Genomic DNA, 25,890 nt, shown 5'->3' with positions numbered 1-25,890 from the left:
ATAGAGATTTCATCTGAAGCTTTTGAAATTTCTGTTCTTTGCGGGATATTAAAACCTTGGCACTTTTAGCCTAGTGGAAATATTTAATTCACTCATTTCATAATGGTCTATAAAAATGTGAGTATAGCACCTGCACCCCAAACTTTTGATTGAGCTTCTGACTGTGATTTGTGCCATTGTTGTAAAATCTGTGGCACTGCCCTCAGGTGAGGATACTTAGCTTTTGACACACTTGATAAGCACACTGCCCTCAGCTTCAGGAGTGGGATAAAAGGGCACCTTGTGGGAGCTTTAGCCATCAGTGCATGAGGCTGGGATTTCCATATTTTGCCTTCCCTGGCTGCGTCTGCAGTGGCTGGCCCAGATCGTGTCAAGGCCACATTCTTTCCACTGCCAGAGGTGTTTACTGGGCTATCAGGGGAAACTGAGCCCTCAGCAAGGGGCTGGCACACAAACAGGGAGAGAGGAATCATCTCTCTGGCCACAAACATCTCCTTGAGTTTATGGGGTTTTTTTGTTTTGTTTGTTTTTTTTTGTTTTTTTTTTTTTAATTAACAACTCATATTGAATTCAGGAGCCTGGAATATTTAAAAAAACCTTTCAATTTAGCTTAACTCCAGTTTAGACAAGTCCTTCAGTGCAGCCAGCCACCTGCCAGCCTGCTGTGCTGGTTTAGCTTGCCCTGCTCTAGTCTCCAAACTGAAATATGGGAGAATCTCCAAGAAAGAAGAGGGCAGTGAAGGGGCAAGGGACTTCCCTGAGCCCAGAGTATTGATTTCAAGTGGGAAGTCCACAAGTATTTGGAACAGTATTGGCCCAAAGAAATTTTCAGATGTACCCAGCAGAGGAGGAGACAGTACTGATTAGAGAGAGGGATGGCTTGCTTGGAGAGCAGAAGAAAGCAACTGGAAAACAGGAAATAGCATTAGGAAATGCTCCCCGTGCAAGAACAAACAAATATTTGTACAAGAGAATCTGCAAGTGGCACTGCTTTCCTCCCACACTCTGTACAGTTGCCAAAGTGATGGGCTCCCTCTGAACAAGTCACATTTAATGTATGCATAGTGGTTTTCAGTGTCTGAATAATCCCCACAGATCTTGAAAATTAGATAAATTTCACAATCTTGAATTTTTGCCTATCTGTCTGGACGTAATGTGAACAAGAAGCTGAAAGTTCATTAGAGTGGAGCTGGTAAGGCTTCTCTGGGAATGTTGCTGCAGCCATTTCTTTTCTTAGCCCAGCAGCTCTGGGATCTGCAGCAGCTTCAGGAAGTAAAACACACACTTGTCACACAAAGACAAGGAGGACAGCTCTCTTTTGATTGGAATGGATGGAGAGGCATCTTGCTGATTTTGAAGATCCTCGGGATGACCACTTAAGTGTAGGGGTTGTATTTGCCATGAATTCATTGAAATATTGCCCTGGGACCAGTGAAAGAAGGCATGAATTTATTTTTTTTTTTTTAATTTATTGCTGAACATAAGCTTTACTGGAGAGTGCTCTAAGCAGAATCGCTGGATGAGACTTGTGAACTCTGAAAATTGTTTATATTTAAAACAGACATGGTGTGATGCAGACCTGAGAGATAGCAGGAGAATTCAGAAAATCCCTCTCGTCTGTCATGTGTGTGGCTTTAAGTTTATTCTCCTACATCTTCAAGTGGAGCTTAATACCTATAAAATTATGGAAGGACAGTTTTGTTGTTTATGCATTTTATGAAGTCAATAAATAAACCTTAAGCAGATGTGATTAAACCTGAAATGGCAGCAGGGAATTGCTCTATCTCTTCATCCTCTGATTCATTCCTAAGTCAGGATTTACGACTAACTCAATTAAATACACACTTTCCGCATAATTGCCCATGTGCTAGCAGAAAGTAGTCAGTTGTCAGGGATTTTGTTCATTTCTGGGTTGGCTGCCTGAGAACATAAGGAATTGGGAAGAAACTGTGGAATTACCCATAAATTTTCTTAATTGAATTGAGCATAAGCTTTCAAGCTTAAGATGTAAGCAAGGAGAACTTTCCAGTTTCCAGGCAGAGCTGTCTCCTTGCAGTTATTTACACAGTGCTGCTTTGACTTGCTGGTAAAAAATTGCACTGAGGCAGAGATTAGGAATTCAAAGAGCAGTTTTGTAAGAAAAATGCCTTGGTTTCATTCAGTAAGAGGAGATGTGTTAAAGGAGAGGGAGAGAAGGAGGGGGAATGAGAAGGGCAAAGAAAAAGGACTATTACTTCAGGCAGGTTTGAATATTCAGTCAGGGAAACCTTGATCCAGTAGATCCTGAAGAATGTGCTTTGTTACAACACTTTGATGAGACAACTGAGTGGATGTGGCCCTGGATGACAGGTCAGCCTCCTCCCTCTACCCTTCTCTCTTCATCATCACCCAACTTGTGTGGTTTTAATTTTTTTGAGAAATACTGTTGAGGGGATTGTGTTTCTGTCACAAAGCTACTGTAAAATCTCTAATCCCTTGTTGAAAGCAACTCACAAGCTTCTTTTTTCAGGGTTTAGAAAAACATCTTTCAGGATGGAGGACATGTCCATCCTTCTAAAGTTTGTGTTAAAGCAGTGCTCTGCTGCCCTTTTCTGCATTTCGATGTGAATTGATAACTGAGATCAGAAATAACTGAAGAGATCTCTGATAACAGGAAAATGTACTTTAATACAAAGTATGCCTGCTTCTTTTGCATGTTCATAGTATTATTTTAGCTCTTCACAGATATGGTAACTTACATTATTGACTTAAAATATTGGCATTTTCCATGAAAATGCAGCAAATTTTTCTGTGCCAAATGGTGATACTTAGGAACAATATTATGCCTTCAATTAAATATAATTTAAAATTACTACCTGCAGCTTATAACATTATCCCCACAGCATTTGGACATCTTTTGTACATCATCTTTGGTTGTTTCTCCCTTGTCATCATGAAATGCTGGTGTGAGCTTTTACTTAAACTAGCACAGAATTTCTTTCACTCTGTTCCAGATCAGTGTGACAAGAAGTGCAGTCAGAGCAGCCAAAAAATGGGTGGTGGGTCTTCCACACCCTGCAAAACAGGGCTGGAACTTTTGTGTCTTCCCCTGTAGCCTGTTCTGAGAGATTCTTTCCTTACCTAAAAACTTCCAGCAACCTGACAGTGACAAGGCAAAATGAGAGAGGAGGATGTAGTGGTGTAAGTGATGTAAGAGAGGAGGATGTAGTGCTCACTGTGGTTGATGCTTGGCAGCAGACTCTGAACCCGGGGTGCCAGGGTATAAAACTGTATAAAAACAGAGACAAAGGGGTGAATTTGCCTGCACTGCTGGTGCAGAATTCCTGCTGCTGGCAGGTTTTCAGTAACACCAGCCTGAAGCTCACACACACACACCATGAAACTCTGCCTTTCCTCCCCCTCCTGCCCAAGGCTTTTGCTTTTTTGGGGGAGGTGGGGGTTGTTTTTCTGTGCCTGCTGACGTCAACAAAATTGCCAGATGGCATTTCAATGCTTTGCAAAGAGACAGGAGCCTTTTATTACCGGGGTCACGTGGAGCCCATTCATTTGCATTCCCAGAAGTGGGCTAAAGCTTTTGCTCACTGTACAGGCAAAGAGTGCTGTGCACCTTCCAGGGACCCAGAGGGCCTTCTGTGGGATATTGTTGCCTTGTGAATCATTTAAGGGATGCAGAGACGAAGGGTTTGCTTCATGTTCATTCGGCTAATGTGGAAATGTTGAAAGTCTCTAGATGGTTGTGCTTTGCAGAGGTTCTGTGGGTTTCTCTTTAAACGATAAAGGAATAAGTCTGTTTATTACCCTAAATTCACAGAAGTATAGTTTAGCTCTAAGAGGGTTACTTGGAGTCTCTCAGGCGCAGGTGACTCAGTAGCTTGTGGAACAAACATGCAAGTCCAACACTGTGATAAGTACCAGCAGAGAAGAGGAGCTATCAGGGTTTAGGTTTTGAAGGTTTCAGGCTCTATCACTAGAGCTGGGCTGTGACATGATGGATGCATTGAAAGGGAACAGAGTCCCTTTATACCCCTAAACAGATGACTGGGGGCTCAGTACCAGATGCACAAGATTAAACCAATTTACTTTGCTGTGCCTGAGCCATCTCCAGAGCAGCTGGGCAGGGGACATGGCAGTGTTTGAAGGCCAGAACGATCTCTTACTGACGCAGTAACTCCAGTGCTAGCCCTTGTCTGGCTTCTAACCCAGAAGAGAGGGAGCTCATGAGTTGATTTTCAGTAGACTGTGGAGAAGTTAACCTGGAGGAACCTGCAAGGCTCACAGGGGAACGTGTGAATGTTGGAGAAGGGAAAGCCACACTTCATTTTGGGTAGGGTGAAGGCTTCTGCTTCTTGCAGTTTAACTCATCTTTGGAGTAGTTTCTCAGGTTAAAGGGAGGAGGAAAGTATTTCTGTCTGAGAATGAAAGGTGGGAGCACCTTTTATTTTTCCTTGAAGCAAACATGAACTACCTTTGTTGGAGCACATGGACTCTGTTGTGATGCAGGAAAGAGGCTAAGTAATCTGGTTTTGACATCTACATCACAATTTGAAACTAAAACTCCCCTACACCTGTCTGAGATTACCATACACTCCAGAATGAGCAATAATCTGAGCTCACAAACCAGGTTTTAATACACTATGCTTTTATTTTCTACCTGTTTCAGCTTTCAGAAGTGCCTCTGTGGTGCCTCCTTGCTCAGAGTACACTGCGGTGACAAAGGTGTGTGTGAGGCTCCCAAGGGCCATATGTCTGGGAAAAAAAGTATGAAGCAACATAACCCTGTGATCTTTCCAAGTGTGAATATTTTATTACTTCACAAAGTGCTATTGAAAGACACTTTGAAATGCAGCATCACAAACTCCCCTTTCCTGCTTTATAAGCCATGTTTTAATATTGCTTACCCTTGTCTTACCAGTTTCCCAGATGTATGACATGCACTAAGTTCTGATGATTTATCATGGTGCTTTGTGCATGTTAAGCATTGCTGCAATTCACACGGTGTTAAGTGGTTACACAAGAACACACAAATAAATATAGTGAATTGTTGGACTCTTCAAAATTATTATATAAATAAATATATTTATTATATAAATTATATATTTTATATTTTAATAAAATATATAAATGCTGTTGCATTCTGCTGTTATAATGCTGCTGTTATATTCTTGACTAGGAGAAGTGGAGAAATAATTTAAAACTGGCTCGGAGCAGATGGGGTGATCTTGCAGAGTATGAAGAGTAATAACCAACTTGACCCTGTTTTCATAACTCCATTCTTCAGCTGGGGGAAGAAAATGTAGAGTTTCTTTAGGGCTGGCATCTCAGGGAAAGTTATTGCTCATGCTGTGCTCCGATACCTAATTTAATTTCACCGGGGAGCAGCGATCGGCGTTCACATCGTGATTCACAGATCATGGAGCAGGAAACAGCCTGTCAACTTCTGGGGAGCTGAAAGGGGGGAGAGTTGCTTAGAGAAAGACAAAAAATCTGTTTTGTGAGGGAACTCAGCTCATGAGCACAGCAGGCAGACTTCAGTTCTGCTGTGACTCCTGGTGAAGCTCGAGGAGTCACTCTGCAAGATTAATTTGCCCCTCAGTTTTTCAATTTGTAAGGTCTTGAGTGCTGATGAGTCCTGTGGTGGATTAAACACAAAGTAAACAAGCAGAAAAGAAATATCACTCTTTCTCAGCAAGAATCAGAGGGTTTTGAGACTTCAATTTGAATGTGCCTCTTCCACCCCGAATTAGCTGTATTCCACAGCCTGACATCAGCTTGTACTCAACTGAAGACATGCAAATGTGAATAGCTTTGCATCTTTTTGCAATTCACATCAATAACTGAAAGAAAGCACGCTTACACTAACATGCATGTGGAAATTTGCTTTTTGTGTTGATGTTTCATTATTAGCATTTGTTGTGTGTTGATGTTTCTTTATTAGCATTTTAATGTGCTTTCATTTTCTATCTTCCATTATTATTTGTATGTGAATACTCTCAACAGCTCTTTTTTAGGGGAAAAAAAAGTGCAGTAAACCTCAAACAACTTTAGAAAATACTTTCACGTTAAAACACTGCACAATTACAGGTAGAGTTTAGCATCTTCAACAGCTCTGATAACAGACAGAACATGGGAAGAAGAGAGAGGCATGTATATGTTAACCTTACATGTAGGACTTATTTCTCTGAAAGGAATTCTGCCTTCTTAACACAATTGTCAAGCACTGCATGTATTGCTGGGGAATTTTGTGTTCCTAGAGAAAATTCTGTAATCCTTCTGCTATGGAATATTTTAGTATGAGAGTCAGTTCAAAATGTTATGAGGCTCCCTCCACCTCCCCCAGATGCAGCAATTTCTTTGTTGTTTGTACAAGATTTGCAAGATCGCTGGAAGGAATGTGAACAGTGAGAGAATACTGTGCTAATATTATAAAAAATGTGGATTAAGATATTTTTTTCCTCCCGAATCGATGATGGCATTTCATGGGCACAGCAGAGCTCTACAGTCCTGATTTGAAGGAAGAGTAGTGCCATCTGGTGATTCCCTGGGAAAGGCTTTTCTGCACCTAAAGCTGCAGGATCGTAATGCTCTATATGAAAAGTTCTGCTCAGTTCTACCATGGGTGTTCCTTACACCTTCTCTCCTTGCTTGGAGTGGTCACCTGGTACAAGGTGGTGTGCTCATTTATGGCAGTATTTTTGTTCTAGCCTGGAATAGTTGTTCAGACTAGATCTTCTGTGATTTTTCTCGCTCCCATCCCCTTTTCCTGGTGTGATGACCACTTGTGCAGCTGGATGTCCTCACATCTGCACTGCCTGACCCCGTCTCCTGCCCTTTGCTGTGCCGCTGACCCGGTGGGACACTGCTGGGCAGGCAGTAACCCTCAGAGAGAGGAAGGGACATTTTGGGCTCCCTTGGGCCATCCCCTGGGAGCTCCCAGTCTGTCTTGGCTTGGTTTCCAGGCATGGCTGTGGCTGGGTTCCAGCATAAGACCTGCTCTCTGATCTCCTCCCTCGTTATGTTCTCGTCAGTGACGAAGAGCTGGCGTGCAGATCATCACCAGGGCTGCTGCTGCTGCTGCTGCCCGAGGGGAAACAGAGTTCAGCCTGCTGCTCTGGAGCCATGCGGGGATTTCTGTGGGCTGACAGCTTGGAGCAGGGAGAAAAGGTTGTGTTATGTTAAAGGTGGATTCATAAATTGTTTATACAGAGCTAAATGAGCATCACTTTACAAGCAGAAATAGTTACTGCGTGCGGTTAAAGGTCTGCCCGTGGACAAGTTTTGTTTAAAGTAATTTATTTTGTGCACTTGGTGGAACGTCCTTTGGCCGGTTTGCATGGAGGCTGGTCACATAAGCAAGCCCTTCAAGCAGACCCTAAATTTTATCTAGGGTCAGAACATGGTTTTATCTTGTTTGACTGGTTTTGAAGTGTACCCAAACCCACACAAATCAGGTTTCAGAGCTGAATGTGAAGTCCTGTTTGTAACTTGCCTGGCTTTTTGTAGCTGGCATGAGCCTATACCGTTGTCTTTATACACAAAACATTAAATAGTCTTTAGAGATAGTTTTTGATTTGCATTTTCTTCTCTGTTTAAAAAAAAGCCAACTAAATGTTAATTCACTTCTTTCCGATTAATTCCCCTTCCTCTATTTAAACTGAGCTATTAACATGTGTGTGAGGTATATTACTGTGGACCTGCATAGAATTAGATAACTATATAGTTAGTTATGAATTAAAGGCATGCTTATATCATGCCAGAAAAATGCCATCCTAATTGAAGGCATCTTTCCTAAAAGGCAGAACAAAGTGGGACCTCATCATGTTGTCTTCTTGTGCCACCTTGATTTTATTGACAGGAAATCAAACATGTTTCTTTGATCTGTGAATGAAAAATAAAAGGGCAAGTGGATAAAAGTGTTGTGCATAATTAATTTGGTTGGGTATTTCATTTTGCTGTAGCATCCTACAGAATGCTTCAGCTTTACTCTTCACAGTAGTTGTAGCTTGCCTGAAAAGAGGAAATGGATACAAATAAATTTTTACATAGATTAAGGGCAGTCTTCAGATTCCTGGCCAAATGGCAACCTGTTGCACAGTGAGCATTATTGATATGCATTTTCTGCTTTGTGTTGGCTGGGAATGACAGTAATTAAAAGAACAAATCATTTAAATGAAGTGATTCTTCTTTCTACAGAAGGTTGTTTCCTAATGTTGTTGCCAAAAGTCTCTCAAACGCATTAGGAGAAGAAGGAGGATGTACAGAGAGAGTTGATCAGCAATTTACGTTTGGTTGGGGTTTTTTTACTTTAATGGGATAAATAGGATATCTGGGACCACTTGTAACACTCAGATGGAATCAGTCAGAAAGATAATAGAGAATTAGGAAGACAGAATCCATATGCTTCATCAGCTAATCAGTCAGAGCACCTTATGGCAAACAATTTAGCCTGTGGTCTGTCTCAATTTGTTAACAAATATGTTTACATAACACATTGTGATGAGAGATGTGCGTGACTGTTCACCAAGGTCAGGGGGATGAAGTCAAGTGTTTTCTTGTAAATAAACTGGTCTTTTATCTTTGTTGTTCTGAGCTTAACTTCTCAAAGTTAAACTGGCTTTGGGGACAGATCTTTTGCTTCAATTGCCTGCCTTAGATCACCAGTGTTAAGAAACCTGAATATTGAAACCATCTCTGGAGTCTAATCCATTATGGATCCCATTTAATTCAACTAGGAGCCTCTGACCACAATAAACACACTAAACCTCTACAGAAGTCTAATGCAGAAAACAATGCAAATGTGGGCACCAGGCTGTTCTTCACAAAGAGAAGCCATAACCTTTTTTTGAAAAAAAACCAACTGAGGAACTTAATTTCATCATTTTCAAACTAAAGATTTAAGTTTGGAGAAGTTGATGCAATTTCTTGATCCTATCTTTTAATAAAACTGTTCTAAAATTGCTGAAACAAAGCCCAAATAAGCCCTTTCTGTCACCAGAAATTCCAAAATCAGTAATTTTTCTGTCAATGCAAAATACTTTTTTGTGTGTGTGTGTTTATCTAAAGTTGTCAATGCACTCTGAATCCTTGAGCTGCCTTGTTTGACCTGCTGTTTCTCATTTGTGAGGACACCACACTATTCTCTGTGGCAGAATCATGTGAGTATAAGTCTCATCAGCAAACAGCTCGATACTGTGTGCACCAATTAACAGGATCAGCTCTCAGCTAAAATATCAAGCCTCTGTATTGATGTACCTTCTAAAGTCTTTGATTTGAAATGGTAAAACAGATTTGTTGGTACATCTTTTCTATACTTCCTTTTAAAAATTCAGTTAAGCCTTTTAACCTACTCAGTAGTAGTAAGTGCTTTTTTTACTGGAGTAGATTCAGATGAACCACTGAAGTTCAGCTTCACAAGGATATTTAACATTAAAAAAAAATAAATGTGCAACCCACAGTTGATTATTTTTTTTCTTAATATCCACATCCAAGCAGAAAACATAACTCACTCTGGAGATAGAAATCATTGTCTAGTGTGGTTGCCAGCATAAGCACCAGTGCTTCATGATCTGTGTCTGTTTTTTGGTCTCTATGGTTCTGTTGCCTTTTGTAAATGAGAAGCTGGTGCTGTTATATTTAGATGTCAGTTTGAATCCAAGCTTTCCAAAAACACAGAAGTGTTTGGCCCTCATAAAATAGTGCAGACCCTGAGCCAGAAAGTCAGAGTTCAGTATGGTGAGATATTAATGATGCAGAAGTACAAATTGGGTCTATCTCTAACTAGAATTGAGAAGCAGCCCGGGTGTCATAATTAGAAATATTACATGCATTTTACTTTTTTCTTTTTCTTAAGTGCAAGTCAAGCACTTCTCACAACCTAGAAGACACAAGTTGAAAGTAAGACTTTTCTTAGATTAAAACTGCACAAGACAAATCAGTCACTCAGCTATGTGAAAGAAATTAGAGATTTCTGAAAGGACTTAGAACATCCTCCAGCCTTTAGCATCCAGTGTGTAGATTAAAGGCCAGAACAGTAGTGGCTGAAAATGGCCATCTGATGCAGGCATTGACCTGTGGTTATCAGCTGTGTACCTTGTATCTCAGCAGGCTTGCTGCCTTTTTTTTTATTTTATTTTCATTTGTGACAGCAAAGGCAAAATAAGCCCGCAGTATAAACTAACCTAGTGTGTCTTTAAGTAGGCCCTTGCAGGTCAAGGATGAAGTAGGTTGAAAGCAGTCCTCAGGGCTTGCTGGTCTGTCAGTTTTTATCTGTGGTAAGTGAAAAAAATTATTTTAATATCATAGAAGGCACGTAGAGGATAGTGCTTTATATTTCTTGTATATGAATTACTGTTTCTCTCTCTTCTGATCTTCATTGAAGAGTCTGCCTATAAATAATCTAGGAGAGGTGGGATTTTTACATCTAGTGCATGCTTAGAGTGACTTTTCCAGGTCGTGGCTTTAGATGTTAGTAGCTTGTACTTTAGAGAAATAATAGCTCTGCAGCAGCTTTGATGAAGGATTTGGGGGCTGCTAGTCCCCAGGGCTACAGTTGGGTTTTTTTGAGTGAGTCATAATATAAGAATCCAAAGTCAAGTGTTATAGAAAAATGATTAATTCTTTTCACAGAGGAGTTCATTAGTGACATAAAGTCATGAGAAAGAGGAGGAGGCATCTGTAGCTCTCAGTGGCTATTAACTGGTATTAGTGTTGAGTGCTTAAAATCAGGAAAACTGAAATAATGCAAACCACAATGTCTGATGGAGAAGAAAAAAATGTAGAAATTGGACCAATTTGTCTTCAGTGAGGCTCTCACTGGAGTTTGATGTGCAGAAGATTTCTCCTTTTCAAAAGGTGCAGAATATCACTGCCTGCTTTTGGCTTCAGGGAAAACCAGTTCTTAAAAATGGACCACTAAATATCATTAGTGTTCATGGTCACTGGAGGATTTCATGGGATCCTTCTGCTCTGTTGCTACTGCATATGGAAAACATGGCCCAAGATATACATCTGGCTCCTGCTGTCATTTCCAAATCCCTGTTGTAATTCCAGTAAGAACAGACTGAACATTAAAGGCTCTTTATCTACAGCTTCACTGATGATTTCTTCCTAGTTTCTAATTTTTTTCTTATTCTGGTTTTCAACACTCATTCTTAAAACCTTACCAGGTTTTTTTTTTTTTTTCTTTTTTTTTTTCTTTTTTTTTTTCAGTTTATTCTCCTATGACAACTCCTTTTTAGTGATTGAAAATATATTTGACACCCTGTGTAGCAACTCCTCTCTCCACCCCCTCAATCTTTTGTCTTTATTGAGAGGCTGCATTTATTTGCATTACGTTTTTAGTGATATTTGATGATGCTCTTCTCAATACTGTTCAGGAGTTCTTAGTGAAGGGCTGAGATAAATGTGAGTCTTTAGCTGGGTTTATTTTCATACTTATTTCTGCAGTTTGCTGCTGATTGTGATGTTCCTTCTCAAGTTGTATCCCAAAAGAGCCTGAAGTACTTAGAAAGGGAGAAAATATGGCAGTGTGTGGCTCCTTTGGCTTTGCTCTGGTGTAACTGAGACTGTCAAGTTGAAAATGTAGGAGGATTAGTTAGTACACAGAAGGCAGAACAGTGATTATTGTTTTCAATGGATCTTTTTTTAACTCATGCTGTGTGTTTGGCTGCTCTGTTTTAGTTCACTGTAGAATTAAAATAGCTTTCAGTGCTAAGCAGGCAGTTGGGATGCTGGAGCTGTAAACTCAGTAAGATCACCAGGTATTAATAGATGGCTTATCCTCCCCTCTGTGTGCACCCAGCACCCCACTGCTGCTGGGTCCCAGCTTGTATTGCTGCAGCTCAAGTTGAGGCTGAAGACAGTTATCACTGTTTTCTTCATATGAACACAAACTATCAAGCTTCAAGCTACCAATTTGTGACCATCTGATGTACAAATTGGAGAACAATAATGTAAGATGATTGAGGACAGCCTCTGAAGTACACAATTGTTTTCCTCAGTCTGTGTTACTCAAAGCAGATTTGAGCCCCATTTAGAATTTAATTTTTCCCATCTGCTGTGCTTTAATTAAAAGCAATAATTTTTAAAGTTCCTAGTTCAGTTGGAGTGGCGTCTACTTTTTAAGTAATCAACCCTGACTGTGACTGACTGAGATCTGCTCTACATCATCAAGTAGTTCTTTGGGCTGTATAGTCATGATAGTTTAATGTTTTTAGGCAGCCAAATAGCACGGAAAGTCCCTTGGAACTGGGTGACTGAGTCCCCAGGGCTCCGCTGAGAACATCAAATACCAGCGTCAGAGTTTCCACGAGGTTTGCAAGCTGCGAGCAGCGGCTCTTAGCCAGGAGGTTCAGCCTGTGCTCTCGCCTCCTTCCAGGAGCTGCTGCTTTCCCTGGATCCTCCTCAAGGCGTGCCTTGTGCAGAAGGTCATCCCAACTGTCTGAGTGTCTTCACTTGGACTGAGATTTCCCAAGGAGCCCAAGGCAGAGCACGTGTATGGCTGGTTGCAGCTTGCCCCTTGCCTTGCTGTGCCACCCAGCACACTCTCTGGGGGCAGCCCTCTGCCCCTTTTCCCTATGCCACACAGGGTTTTCAGCTGTGGAAGGAGGCAATGTGGGAAATTAAGTACTACTTTATGTCAGTACCAATGGAGTCAGTTCATTTGAGGTCCTTTCTGTCAGATATAAATGAGAGGTATTTAATTATGTTGCATTGGGTTGTGTCCAGTACTTGCATCCACACGGGTTCAGACTTTCCTAGTCTGTAGGTCTTGAATCTTAACCAATCCAGTCCTCCCACTCCTTGAGATTATTTCTACATCTATCTTTTTATTGTTGCTTGGTTGCTAGTGACCACAAGGATATTTTCTTTCAGTGTATGTGTGTGTGTAACAAATCTGGAAAAACCTTCTAGGTGACCTGCAAGCAAGAACTGATAGTCTCCCTTGAAAGTTACAGATGGCACCAACACTGCATTAACAGCTCAAATGTGTTCTCTGTTTCTTAAATGTGATCCTTTGCCCTGTGGGATGTTGTGCACATGTGCAGTGTGTGGAGGTGAGCATACTTAGGGCAGTTCAGTGGCAGGTTTCTGACAGCCTACAGAGGTTATGCAGGGCTAGCTTTAGTGTCATTTTTCCCAGGAACTTCACAACCAAATCTGGACATATCAGGGCAGGGAAAGCAAAAGGCCTTACTGCACCTTCAGTGCTTGCTGCAGATTAAGTGGTATCAGTTTACACAGAGTTTTTAGGATGGATAAAAGACTCCAACAGTCTTCTTGTAAATATCTGAGCAATTTTTTTCTCAAACACTGAAATAATTCACCCCAGACAAATACCTGGCAGTATATGTTTCAGTCTGAGCTCTTTGGCTGACAAAGCTGTCACAAACTGAAAGATCCTGTAATGGAAGAAAGTTAGTCAGCTGTAACTGTGAGCTTTGTGAGTGGTGTCACCTAAGGTAGAGATGCAGGATGTGGGGATTGCAGCTGCCTCCCCAGACAAAGTGTGCTATAGACAGTGATACATTCCACAGGTTTTATAAGAGAGGGGGGGGGGGGGAAGTATTTCCTTCTCAAATCAGTGCCTCTTTCTTAAAGAATGGTGGTGATGTCATCCTGGTTTCTAAAGAAAGTAATCTTACATGGTCATGCTCCTCTGTGACAGTTTCAAACTAATGAAGCAGATGGAAGGATGTTTCAGAGATTATTCCTAGAAATTTTATGTCAGCCAATGGTGGGATACAGGAGGAAGGTCCAAATCAGTGGCCTTGCTTGGTAGTAGAGGACTGGTAGTTTAATATACTGTGAGATTACAGAGCCAGCCCTGTATGAGGCTGCTCAACAACATGCACACTCAGCCCCAGGCAGGGCTGCCTTCTGGTGACCCTGTGGCCTCAGGCCTGTTGCTGAGGAAAGGGGTCATTGCAGTACAGGGAGTTACACAAAAAGTGTAACTCTTTAGTGAGACCCATTTCATTAGATTCTGCATTTGCAGAACTACTTTGAAAGACTTCCTCTGGCTGCTCTGTGATCCTTGGACTCTGGTAGCTTTCTGGCATGTGCTCATGCTACAGACACACTTAATGTGGCAGTCCTGACATTTTCTGCTCTGCAGATCAGAGTTCAGTGTAATTTTTATCAGGTATATCCACTTTGCTGGAGTGGTGCCATCCCAAGCACCTTGGAACCAGGATTAAAACTCAAATCGTTATGGCTCAAGCAAGATTTAGTTTCCTTCCTTGTGGGTTCATCTTTTGTGCCTCAGTGTCCTGGTTTATGGTTATGACAGTGCTTTAAAGACTCAATAGCAAAGTCAGTGACTACATAGATGCCTTGGAAAGGTTTTCTTTGATCAGTGTGATGAGACAACAGATGCTGTTTTCAGCCCTACCAAAGAGTGTGCCTTACAGAGCCTGTAGCTGGTTGACCTCCAGGGAGCAGTGGGAATGCTGTGCTTCATTAAGCCAGAGAAAAGATTCTCATAAACATCTTCATTGCTCGCCAGAGAAGAGAATATCTGAAATCTCGTGTTAGTACAAAATAAGAGTACAAAATAAAATAAATACAAATATTTATATAAAAATAAAAATACTCCAGTTCTAGAGCTTTAAGTAGAGAAAAGTGAAATGTGAAAGAATTGCATGCATGCTTTTTTTCCTTAGTCATTCAGTGGAAGGTGGAGTAGTTAAGTCTGTGGCGCCTTTAAAATGATTCATTATTTCCATAGAAGCCAATTGATGTTTATCCTTCAAATTGCTCTGTGGACATTAAAATAATGGAGAATTATATTTGCTTTTAATTTTGTTTCCAGACAGCTTGGCCTGAACATTTATGATGTGACTTGGAAACCCTATCAAATTGTGATTTATAGTTGCTCGTAATTGTGTGAAGATTGAAGATACTCTGGATGCCGCTTTTCTTTTCTTTTTTTCTCCTCGCCTCCCCCATTCTTTTGCTTACAGAGTGTTCTTGACTGTAACATGGTGAAAGGCCAACATCCCTGCCTTCATTGCTTTTCATTGTACAAGCCACAGCGAATGAAGATTTTATTTCTCCCTAACATTAGACTGTGTGAAATGAATTGTGGTTTGTATTTGATAATTGGTTTGGTTTTTTTTTTCTCCTTGCTTAAGTTTCGACTGGTTTTGTGTTGTCATGATAGTCACCCTTTTTTTTGTAGGGTGGAAAGAGGGGTGCTTTTTAGTTAAGTTGGATGAGAATCATTTACAAAATATGGATGGGGAGGGGGAAGACTTTTCTTTGTGGTAAGGCATCTGTTAAGTGTATGGATGTCAGATCTGCTCCACAGGTGAGCCAACAGGAATAGTTCATACCTAAATTTATCTATGGGGTCTTATGGATAAAGGAAGTTGTTATTCCTATTTTCCTAAATTCATTTTTCCTGCACAGCTTTATCTGCTTTTTCCTCCTGCTGAGTAAAAAGCTATTCTTAGAGTTTTGTGCATAATATAATTTAACACAAAGAAGAACACAAAGGGGAGTTTGTGGACTGTAACAGAAAAGTCCAGTGAAGGTTATGCAAATTTGAAAACTTTTCTAGTCATGTTGCAGACTCCAAAACAAATGATTCAAACCTAAAAATTCTAAGTGATTATTAAAATTTTCCAGAATACCATTTTCATATTGAATAAAAGAGTGTTCATTAAGAGTTGTTTCCTGCCCTGACAAAAATCATCTGTCTGATACTGGGACATGCTGCTTTAGTGGTTTGGTCCTGCACATGCAGCAGTATGTTTTAGGTTTATTATTTTTTTTTTTAATTTCTGTACATAAAAGGAAGCCTCAAAACATGCAGCAAGTGCATTTGGGCCCACTTAGGGATTCCAGATGGCACTGTGGCCTAAACCAGCTGCTTTTCAGCTTTGTAAGGAATTAATCTTTCTTCTTATCTTAGTTAAAAATGAGCCTGTTTAGTTTTGCTTTTGTTCCCAGCCTGTTTGCTTTCTCATTCTCATGCCCCAGAGCATTTCAGTTTAAGTCACTGCATGACTTTGCTGAAATCAGGGCTGGAATGAAGTCACAAAATGAACAGCAAGCCAGTCTTATCCAAAATTCATGGGAGGGAACATACAATTATTGGCATAGATGAGTAAATGAACACTGACCATTGTGAAATTAAGTTCACCTTATCTTATGTCCTCATTGTTTTGTTTTGTTTTATCAAATTAGTTGTTTGTTAGTGTTGATTGCAAATGTTGTTCATGCCACTATTCCCAAGTATCCAGCCTTGGAGCTTCAATGGGTAAAGTGCTTTGGAAAGAATCCAAATCAGTTCAAGCAGAGGCTATGCATGTTAGTAGAAAACAATTTACAAAGACTGAACATGGATTTTATATGCATTTTTACCTTTAAATAAGACTCCCTGCATATATACCTGCATCCATGTGTGTGTATGTGCATATATACAATACACATGCATATATGAGATTACATTAATCTCAAATTTTCACCAGTTTACTCACTTGCTTTCACATCATTGTAGTGATTTACATTAAATTCCAGGTTTCCTTGCCCTTTAGAGAAACACATTTTTATTTACTTTCTGAATAATGGTCTGCAAAGCATATGCAGTTCTCTACTGGTTTTTTTTAGTAGAGACTCTGAAAAGTAAAATATTTATAAATGTTCTCATGCATTCAATTTGCAATAATTTTTAGAAAATAATAATTTAAATACCTCTAATTTTACCTAGTCAGACTAGTCTGATCATGCTCTAAATTGACCCTGAGACAGATGATATTCATCTGTCATACTTCTTGACTCACATAACCCATCACAGCCTGGCATTTTATTGGTACAAATCTGCCAGGTCTCAGAGTTAAGGCAAGGGGTCACCAACACACATCACAACAACACAGGGAGTTGGAGGCCCTGTGGCAGAAATCCACTGTGGAGAAGGGCTCTCCTTCTCCCCACTTGATGCTAATCATGGAGAACAATGCTGGCTGCTTTGCAAAATATTAGTACTGCTGTACAGAATCTCTGCTTATAGCCCACTGAGTCAGACTTGTTTACTTCGTGGAAGTATTAATCTCTGTCTCTGACTGGCAGTCAACAACTCCACGCTCCAGGCTTAATAGAATTTCAAGCTGTAGATGACACAGTTTTGCTGAAAATATGAGGCTTCTGTTGCATTTTGAATGATGTATTCTGCCTCACTCCCCCTTTGGTCCATTCGTCATGGCTGAGGTTAAGATAGATAATTAATTACTCTCATCCCAAGTCTTGTCCTTTAATTTGAGAATTTTCTGTAGCATCTGCCAGAATCTTCTGCATGCACTCCTGAGATGTTAAGCAACGAAAGAGCCATTCAGTTAATTTCAGGCATTCATTTTTTTCAGTAGGATGAAATAGCACTCCAGTAGATCAAGCAGTTTCTGGTTTATGTTATTGCATAGCAAAGAAATGTGGGAAGAGGGTGGTTTTCTGGTTGCAGGAGAGGATGATGAGGGAGGAAGCCTATGCTCTGGTCCTGCAGCTTACCTCAGCCTTAGCAAGTAGGACAAGAGGAAGGAATCAGTGTAGTGAAAAATCTATTTGCCAAGGGCCTGATGTCCACATTATGCAACTGGGAAGACAGAGGGAAGAGGTTTAGCTGTACTTAACTAATGTATCACTTTCCTCAGAAATATTTTTTATTGCCTGTAAAGCCTTTTCTGAGAACCAAGCAGTGTCAAGTTGTGTTACTCTGTTCTTTCTGGTTTGAGGTCCATGAATGCTGTCACTGACAAGTGAAAAGCCCTGGCTGGGACTTTATTCACTCTTCTCCTAAGTCTGACCAATTCTCCATGCCGTTTGTTTATCACTCCAAGTAACTCTTATGCTCTTTTCACAGACATAACTTCCCCATTTAGCAAACTATGTATTTTAGCTTTCTCTAAGAAATACATGAAAGCAAATTAGTACAGAATCTGCTGCAATGGTCTCTCTGGGAAACTGCACGTACACCTGCTAAGTTCCAAACAGTTGCAGCAGGACTGAGCTGCTGTGTCAGAGACACAACAAAGGGAAAGTGGTCACTCTTGGAGTGCCTTGAATTAGCAACACCATGCAGAATTTGTGGTGGATTTTAGTGCACCACCAAGTGAGGCTGAAATGTCACTTCTGCATTGAAATTCCAGATTTCAAAAAAGGCCTCCTGCCTTTTTAGGTGTTCTACTTCTGTGTGCATCCAATCTCACTGTTCTTTATTAGAGTTTAAAGATCCTCACTCCTTTGCAATTGTACTATATAGCTGTTAATTCACAGACTTGACAACTTTAAGGTTTAAAAAAATCTAGGTTTTTCTTCATTTCAGTTTTATAGCTGGATATAGCTGCCCAATATTCAATTGCTTGGAGAAGAATGTTGTTGCTACCATACCAGAATACTGTAGTTTAGTTGCAAGGAGATATTTTAGAAATCTCAGTTATATGCTTGGGATTCATTTCATTCATCCAGGCATAAGCACTGGACATTCTAGATTAGAACATTCTAGTTCTAGATTTGTTGTTCTGTAATTAGTACTCAGGAATCTCTCAAGAGAGTCTCCTCTCATCCTAAACCATGTCTCCAATACTGTTTGTGCAAATAGGCCCTGTCTATTGACCATGTCTCCATAGGGAGCCTGAACAATTTATTCAGATGGATTAATCAGCTGCAGATGGCAGAAGCTGTGAAATGAGATACGATGGAATTCCAGAGTCTTTGCAGACTGTTCATCAATCTATTCAGCATTGTTCTCTGTATTTAAAGAATTGTTTCACGTTATTATTTTCCCACCTGCACTCACTTTAGCAGAAGCTGTGGACAGAGTTCCCCACAGCCTGAGGCAGTGCCATCAGGTTGTTCACTTCTGCTCTCTTACACATATTATTTCTCTCTTCTTTAGTCTTCTGGCACCAGTATCACCGTGGACATCGCCGTCATGGGAGAGGCACACGGGCTCATCACAGACCTTCTGGCCGACCCCTCGCTGCCCCCCAACGTGTGCACATCACTGAGAACAGTGAGCAACCTGCTCAACACACAGTTAACCTTCCAGGCCATCCACAAGCCAAGGGTGAATCCCTTGGTGTCCTTCAGTGAGAACTACACCTGCTCCGACTCGGAGGAATGTCCGGAGAAAGGAGAGAAACTGGCTATTCCCAAGGTGAGTACTGGAAACTGCCTCTCCATCATTGGGACATCACTGGGCTGTCAAATCTCACAGGGCTTTTTGTATGAATTGCCATCTCTTCTTCATTCCCTTAACCAGAAGAGTGAAACCTATGGAAGTCAATGAAAAAGTCTCTATTGCTGTCTTTTAGGTACTTTGGATCAAGCCTAAATTGTTGTGTACCACACAAACTAACAAAAATATCATCACAATCATTAGTATGATAAATACTGTGAGCTCATGGAAGTTTGTCTTGAGAAGAAAAGAAGACAGCACCATAAACATCTGTATAATACTGCCTTGAAAAATGTCTTTATGAATACTCAGGGATCAGGAAGGAAATAATAATTGTTAACCACCCACACTTAGCAAGTGAACAGCTAGAAAGAGCACATCAGATTTGAAGTAGTGTGAGTTGTAGGATTGTTGCTAATTAGCTGTCCTGCAGGGCTTACATTTCATTTCTGAAACTAAACCAAAATGCTTTTGTACTGCAGCCTCCCTTGTAAAATTAAATATAGGCAGAGCACGTTGCACAGGCAAGTGCTTTTATGTTTTTACATTTTAAATGGCACAGCCAGTCATTCATTCCAGCATTTCCAGGCATCTGAATTGCAATGCTCGTGATTCTTTTATTATAGTTTAGTGTGATGATAATTACCACCCTGTTTGCCTGTTTAGCAGTTGTATGTATGAAATGGATGTTCACAGGTTTTTAAGCACATTTTCCAGTTTATTTTAGTGACCATATCTATAATGACTGTACCCTAGGCTTTGAGGGGAAAAGTGGAAGAGCACTGATATCACATGAGCACACACAGGGAACAGATACCAGTTTGCTGTTGCATAAAACCTAATGAGGAGAAGAGAAGTGAAGGATGAAGAAATGAGTTAATGCTACAAAGAACTAATTGATTGAAGAATTTGCTGACCTAAAAGTATTATAGTTCATAAAAGAAAGAGTTTTCAGGTCTTTATTTGAAGTGTCTAAAAGCAGATTTAGGACCTTCACCTTAAGCATCTGATACTGAGCATTTTGTGTAAGGAGATAATGTGTTAACATATTTATCTGCAATTTAGAGCTTCAGCATCACAGATGTCTTCCATCTCATATTCCTTAACTCTCTGGCAAAGTCCAAGCTCTCCATTGCAGATATATTTATTTTAATTCTTAACTATAAACACTTCATGAGAACTTCACAAGAGAAACAACTTAAAAAATTATAGGATCTGCAACAGCAAATCAGGGTCCAAAAAAGATCCTTTATTATCTTTGCCTTCGAAAATTTGAAAGTAAACATCTGAATCCTGTTAACTGGAGAAATGGAAGAGTCAGGTGAAAGAAAAACACAGGGTGGTCAAGAAAAATCTGCTGTAAACAGTGATGCTTTCTCTAAGCTTTTTGAGACATCATATCCCAGAGCATGAAAATTTTATTTCAGTGTGTAATCTTTGAGTCAGATAGATACGGCAGGGAAAAAAAGTTGGAGGTCCCCTGCCTTATTTTTCTTACAGCCTTTTTTGCCTTGAATCTCTGATTCTGAGGATTCATGACAGCTTAAATCACAGAGTAGTTGAGGTTGAAAGTGCATCTGGAGATTGTCTATTTCAGTTCATTGAGGAGGAAGTTTCTCTAGGCTCAGCCTGGATCAGGTTGCTCAGGAAGATGTCCAGTTGGGTTTTGAGTATCTCCATGGATGTAGACTTCACAGCTTCTTCAGGCATCTTCTCTGTGTTCAGTCCTCCCCACAGTAAAAAAATATTTTCCTACATTTTAATTAAATTTCTTGTACTTCAGTTATTGCTCCACTGCCTCTTGTCCTGTCACTGGGCACCCCTGGAAAAAGCCTTCTTCTTTACACCCTCCCTTTAGGTATTTATGTACACTGCTAAGGTCTGCCCTGAGGCTTCTCTTCTTCAGGCTGAGCAATTCCAACTCCCTTAGCTTTTCCTTTCATGACAGATGCTTCAGTCACCTTTGTGACCCTGCTAAGTTGTTTAAGTACCTTTGGCCACATCAGGTGTTGAACATCTGTGTCTATGGGACTGTGGACAAATACCTTTTTTTAAACTTGATATAGGGAGGATGGTCCAGACTCTCCAAGCATTTAAATATCAGCTGTGTTTGAAATTAATAATGCATGGGAGAACCCAGATTTAAAGTACCTCACTAGGTGTTGTCAGACAGAATGAAGCAAGTGGAAATGGTTTTATTTCTGCATGTGTAGAGGTTTTGTAAGGCTGTACAAACTGTAAGGAACTGGTTTCTCCACAGCGCTTACGGAGAAGTTTGCCTCCAGGACTGCTGAGACGAGTGTCCTCAACCTGGACCACAACAACATCAGCCACAGGACTGCCCACTCTGGAGCCAGCTCCAGTGAGAAGGGACCGCAGTGCCAGCATCAAACCTCACGAATCATCTTCATCCAGGTTACAAATGGCCTCCTCTCACTTTCATGTTTCTCTGTGGGCAGGTTTCTTTGGTTCTGTGTGATGATATCCTGCATTCAGAAATGCTGGCTGTGAACTGTGTTAGAATTGCTTCTTCATGTTTCTCTAAATTGATTTGCCAAAAAAGCAGCATTCCCATTTTTTGTCAGATTATGCCAAAATTATTCCTATTGTTGGGTAGAAAAAATAAATTTTAAAAAATCTATTTATGCTAATGAAGTGCAGAACTGCCCAATAAAATTGGAAGAAAGGCAGGATACCTGGTTAAATTTTCTTGGCATGCAGGGGCTGCCTGTGTGGTTATTTCCCAGCCAAGAAAAACTGTAGCAATTAGCCCAGCCATTTCTAAGAACACACCTAATGATGTGATCCTGTTATTAAACCAGTTCATAAAGCACTTGTCCGTCTTCCTTTCTTCTCTGAGCTGGTATCATGAAACACATGGTCCTCCCATGCAATGGATAAAGAGTTGTGTCTTCTCAGCTGCTTATAGCCAGCAGCCAGCTTGTTTGGCAAATATGGACAGGTTGTAATGAAAGTTGTAGTAGCTACACATCATGTCATTACAACAGGATTTCCTCCTTTCTGGCTCCTTTTCTGTTCTAGTCAGAGAGGAGCAGAGCCTTCAAAGGAAGGGGTCGAGAGCAGCGTGCTGTGGTACCACCCTCTGAGAATAAAGTTCAGGTCCCCTCTTCACTACATCTTGGAGCTGGTGGATGAAGGAAGGGTGTGAAGAAATGCTTTGTCCTGGGGAAAGGAAGATCAGAATGAAAGCACTACATTCAAGAAGAGAATCCAGAGCTTCTCTTCAGAAGGCTCATGTGCTTTTCTGAAATTCAAAATTTGGTGCTGGTAGTGGAGAAAAAGATAGGACCTTGGAAGGCCCAACATGACCAGTGTAGCACTGTTGGAGACCTTGGGGGAATGCAGCCCCAAAGAGCAGCTTCCTTCCAAGGTTGGCCTTTCTTCAGATACCTAAGTCTTTCCTGTGGATGAGACTGTCATATGTCATATGGAGGTGCTCAAGGCAGCCTGCAGAGTACCCTTGAAAGTCTCATGCAAGAAAAATACATGGTTTGCTAAAGTTCCCTTTGTGAGAAGTCCCATCTGTCTCAGTAAAAGTAAATCTAAGGAAGCTGTAACCAAATGCAAACATTCTTCACTCACAGACCTGTGCTTCCTGGGCTGCATTTGATTTATGCTGTTGATCCCACTCTCACGTAGTGTGTAAGCATCCCAAGATGGGAATCAAAGGAAGAAGGAGAGCAATTAAATATTATTGTTGGTCCTTTCCTGTGGTTGTTATGTAACTCTGCATGAGGAGCCAGCTAAGCAGGCTATCAATTCTTCCTATGTTTAAAGTCGCCAGTTGTATAATTATAGCTCTGTCAAGACTCCCAGCCTACTGTTTGCACTACTACTTTCACAGTAGGAGAAACAATGTGTATTCCAGAAAGGGGGAAAATGAATCCTATAAGTCTAGCTTTAAAAATTTTGGCAGACCAAAAAGAGATCTGCTTTCAAGGAGAAGAATTTTGAACTGAAGAGAAAAAAATATATCTTGGTTATCTGCCATTTCCCCTGTACCAAATTCTCCACTGGTCGCAGAGAAAGAAACATTTCATAAGTTGAAGGGAAGGAGAGGGGCTGGCACTGGAATTGCCCTGTGGCAGATTCTGTAGTTACAAAACATGGAACTTGTTCCTCACAATGTGGGACATCACTTCTGGATTTCTCACATTTGCAAAAATTCCCCATAACTGTCAGTGTGAGATTAATTAGTAATTCTGTATTATTCCAACCCCATGTAACTGAACTGGGTAGACATTATACTGGAAAAATAATAGAGCTCCCACATTCTTTCCTTCAACCACTTTTATATCGAGTGATTCTCCTGTAGGAACTCAAAGAATGTGCTTCAGAGATGGTTTTTTTGTTTGGTTCATTGGGGTTATTTTACTGTACAGTGGCCCACTGTATTATATTCTTCACGTCAATTAAAAAACAAAGCAAAACCATAAAACAAACAAAAAATTTTAAAAAGCCATCTGTATTCTTTCTTTGCCTCACTTTATCACAGATATTAAGGATTTGGGCCCATAAAGACAACCAGCAAGTATTTTTGTAGGTAGTACTTACTATTCCAAAACAAGATGCTTGTAGAGGTAACATAGTGTCACATACTTTTTTCTTTCAGAAAGTCTTTTTTTCTTTTTCTTCTCTCTCTCTCTCTTTTTTTTTTTTTTTTTTTTTTTTTTTTTTTTTTTTTTTTTTTTTTTTTCCAAGCTCAGCTGGAGCTATGTTACTTTAAAAGTCTGTATTCAGCCTTGAGTGTCACCTCATCACTTGGATGTGGGGCTGTGAGGAGTGTGAGGAGGAATGTGGAGCTTGAGATGTCCAGAGAGCTCACAGCATCCCTGCAAGAAGCTGACATTCGATGGGTGTCATTCTGGAAAATGATTATAGATACAGTGTTCCTGCTGTACAGAAGATTTTGGCCTCTTCTGGCATACAATTACATCCTAAAGGCTAAAAGCATAAACTCATGCTGCTGTAGGGGACTTACATTTGTTCCCCACACACATGGACACATGCACACGGATTCCCTCAGCACAATTCTCTTGCACCAATGTCTCCAGGGTCTGAGAAGGGCATTTTTGGGGGAATGCAGAAGGCATTTCACCTGGTTAGGGCATGCAGGGGCACTAACCACAGCCATGCAGGATGCTTCCAGTCTTCCCCAGCCTCCTGAGGGGTTCCTCCAAAGCCCCAAGGGTTGTTGTGTGTCTGCTGTGACATCAACGGCAGAGGACATTGCTTTTTGAGAGTTTGTGTCACTTCTGTCTCTTTTAAGAAGGTATTTAAAGATAACATAAATTTAACTTATTTCAAGGCAACTTTTGAGCCTCTTTGTACTGTCAGAACAATAAAATGAAGGCATCTTTGTATAAATAAGGCAAATAGGCCTCAGCACTGAGGGAAGTCCAGCTTTGGCCTGCCTGTCTTGTAAATATTTTTGCTGAACACGGTACTGAGTGCCTCAAAAACACGAGTTCAGCCAACCCACAAGATGTAGTTTCCCTCACCAGATTTTGTGCTATCTCAATATCACACACTTCATACTGCAGCTCCTAACTTCATAAGATCTGCCATTGAGGCTTTTTTGTCCTGAGGGTTTTTTCTTCATGAGGCTTTTCCCTGTGCTGAGTGTTGCTTGTTTGTGCTCTGGTTTTGCAGCTCTGACTCCTGGAACAGCTCCATTCTGATGACAATCACAAAGAGCAGGTCCTTCTCCACCTCCTACGCCGTGTCCTCTACCAACCACCTGAATGCCAAAAGGCAGACCCGGCAAGGTGAGTGGAAATCCCAAACTCTGTCAGCTTTGCTTAACTTAAACTTCGCTTAACTGGTGCATCTGCTTTTGTTCTCTCTCCAACCTGCTGCTTTTATTATTTTCCCATCAATATAATATAGTTATTTCTTTTATTAGCAAAAAAAACCCCAACACAGTTGCTTAAAGTACATTAGATTGTAGTCATGCCCTTTGTAAATGTTTTGACTCTTTTGATTTATAGAAGTTAGTCATGACATGATGCAGGGAGTGAAATAGTAAATTGTGATTTATATCTTTGTAATTCCCTTGGCTGTAGCAGGGTGTTTTGCATAACATTTGTGACATTAGCTGTCTGTGCATATTGCTTGACTGAGATTTCCTAAAGCACAACCTACATAAATCCATTTTCAGCTGGAAGCAGCAACAAACATATCCAAGATACAACCTTTGTAGCTCAGAGATCTATCCCTGTATATTCACTGTTGAGAAAATACAGGTAATTCTTAATGATTTTTAGAGATGAGAAATACAAGGTTTTTCACTCAACCTTTTGAGCCTTTAAAAAAAAAAATATTGCTCCTGTATTTCTTTCCTGAAAGAAATTAAGACGGTGACTTTGGAATTGATAGTGAGATGTGTAATATGACAGCCATGAAGCAGCTTTAATCCACGATAATGTGGTTCTCCTCTCTCTACAAATGCTGTTTTACCCATGCTTCAACACACAATTCAAAATTACCACAAGGCCTTCCTTTCTCATACCAGCATGCTTTTTATCCAAACATAAATTGAGATAATTTTATTATTGAGATAATATTACTCAGAGATCCTGGCTCCCCAGCTATCAGATAGAAATTGATAAATGGCTGAGGTCATCTGGAAAAGTCAGAGAATCCCAACTTAGAGATAAGTTTGAAGATATTGCTGCACAATAATTTTGCATTTCTAG

General features: G+C 40.5%; 1 protein-coding gene across 1 annotated transcript in view; it reads left to right on the top strand.

Annotated features, from left to right (window-relative positions):
- Positions 1–25,890, top strand: part of PDE3A (phosphodiesterase 3A) — a 216,185-nt gene that overhangs the window by 163,414 nt on the left and 26,881 nt on the right. Inside the window, exons 3-5 of the mRNA XM_083859872.1 lie at positions 18,890–19,150; positions 21,432–21,586; positions 24,845–24,960. Coding sequence (XP_083715998.1) covers positions 18,890–19,150; positions 21,432–21,586; positions 24,845–24,960 — 532 coding nt within the window. The remainder of the gene's footprint in view (positions 1–18,889; positions 19,151–21,431; positions 21,587–24,844; positions 24,961–25,890) is intronic.

This window comes from Zosterops lateralis, assembly GCF_965231275.1.
Source record: "Zosterops lateralis genome assembly, chromosome: 4".
Lineage (NCBI taxonomy): Eukaryota > Metazoa > Chordata > Aves > Passeriformes > Zosteropidae > Zosterops > Zosterops lateralis.
The sequence above is the reverse complement of the archived record's forward strand: the minus strand, read 5'-3'. Positions and strand labels throughout refer to the sequence as shown.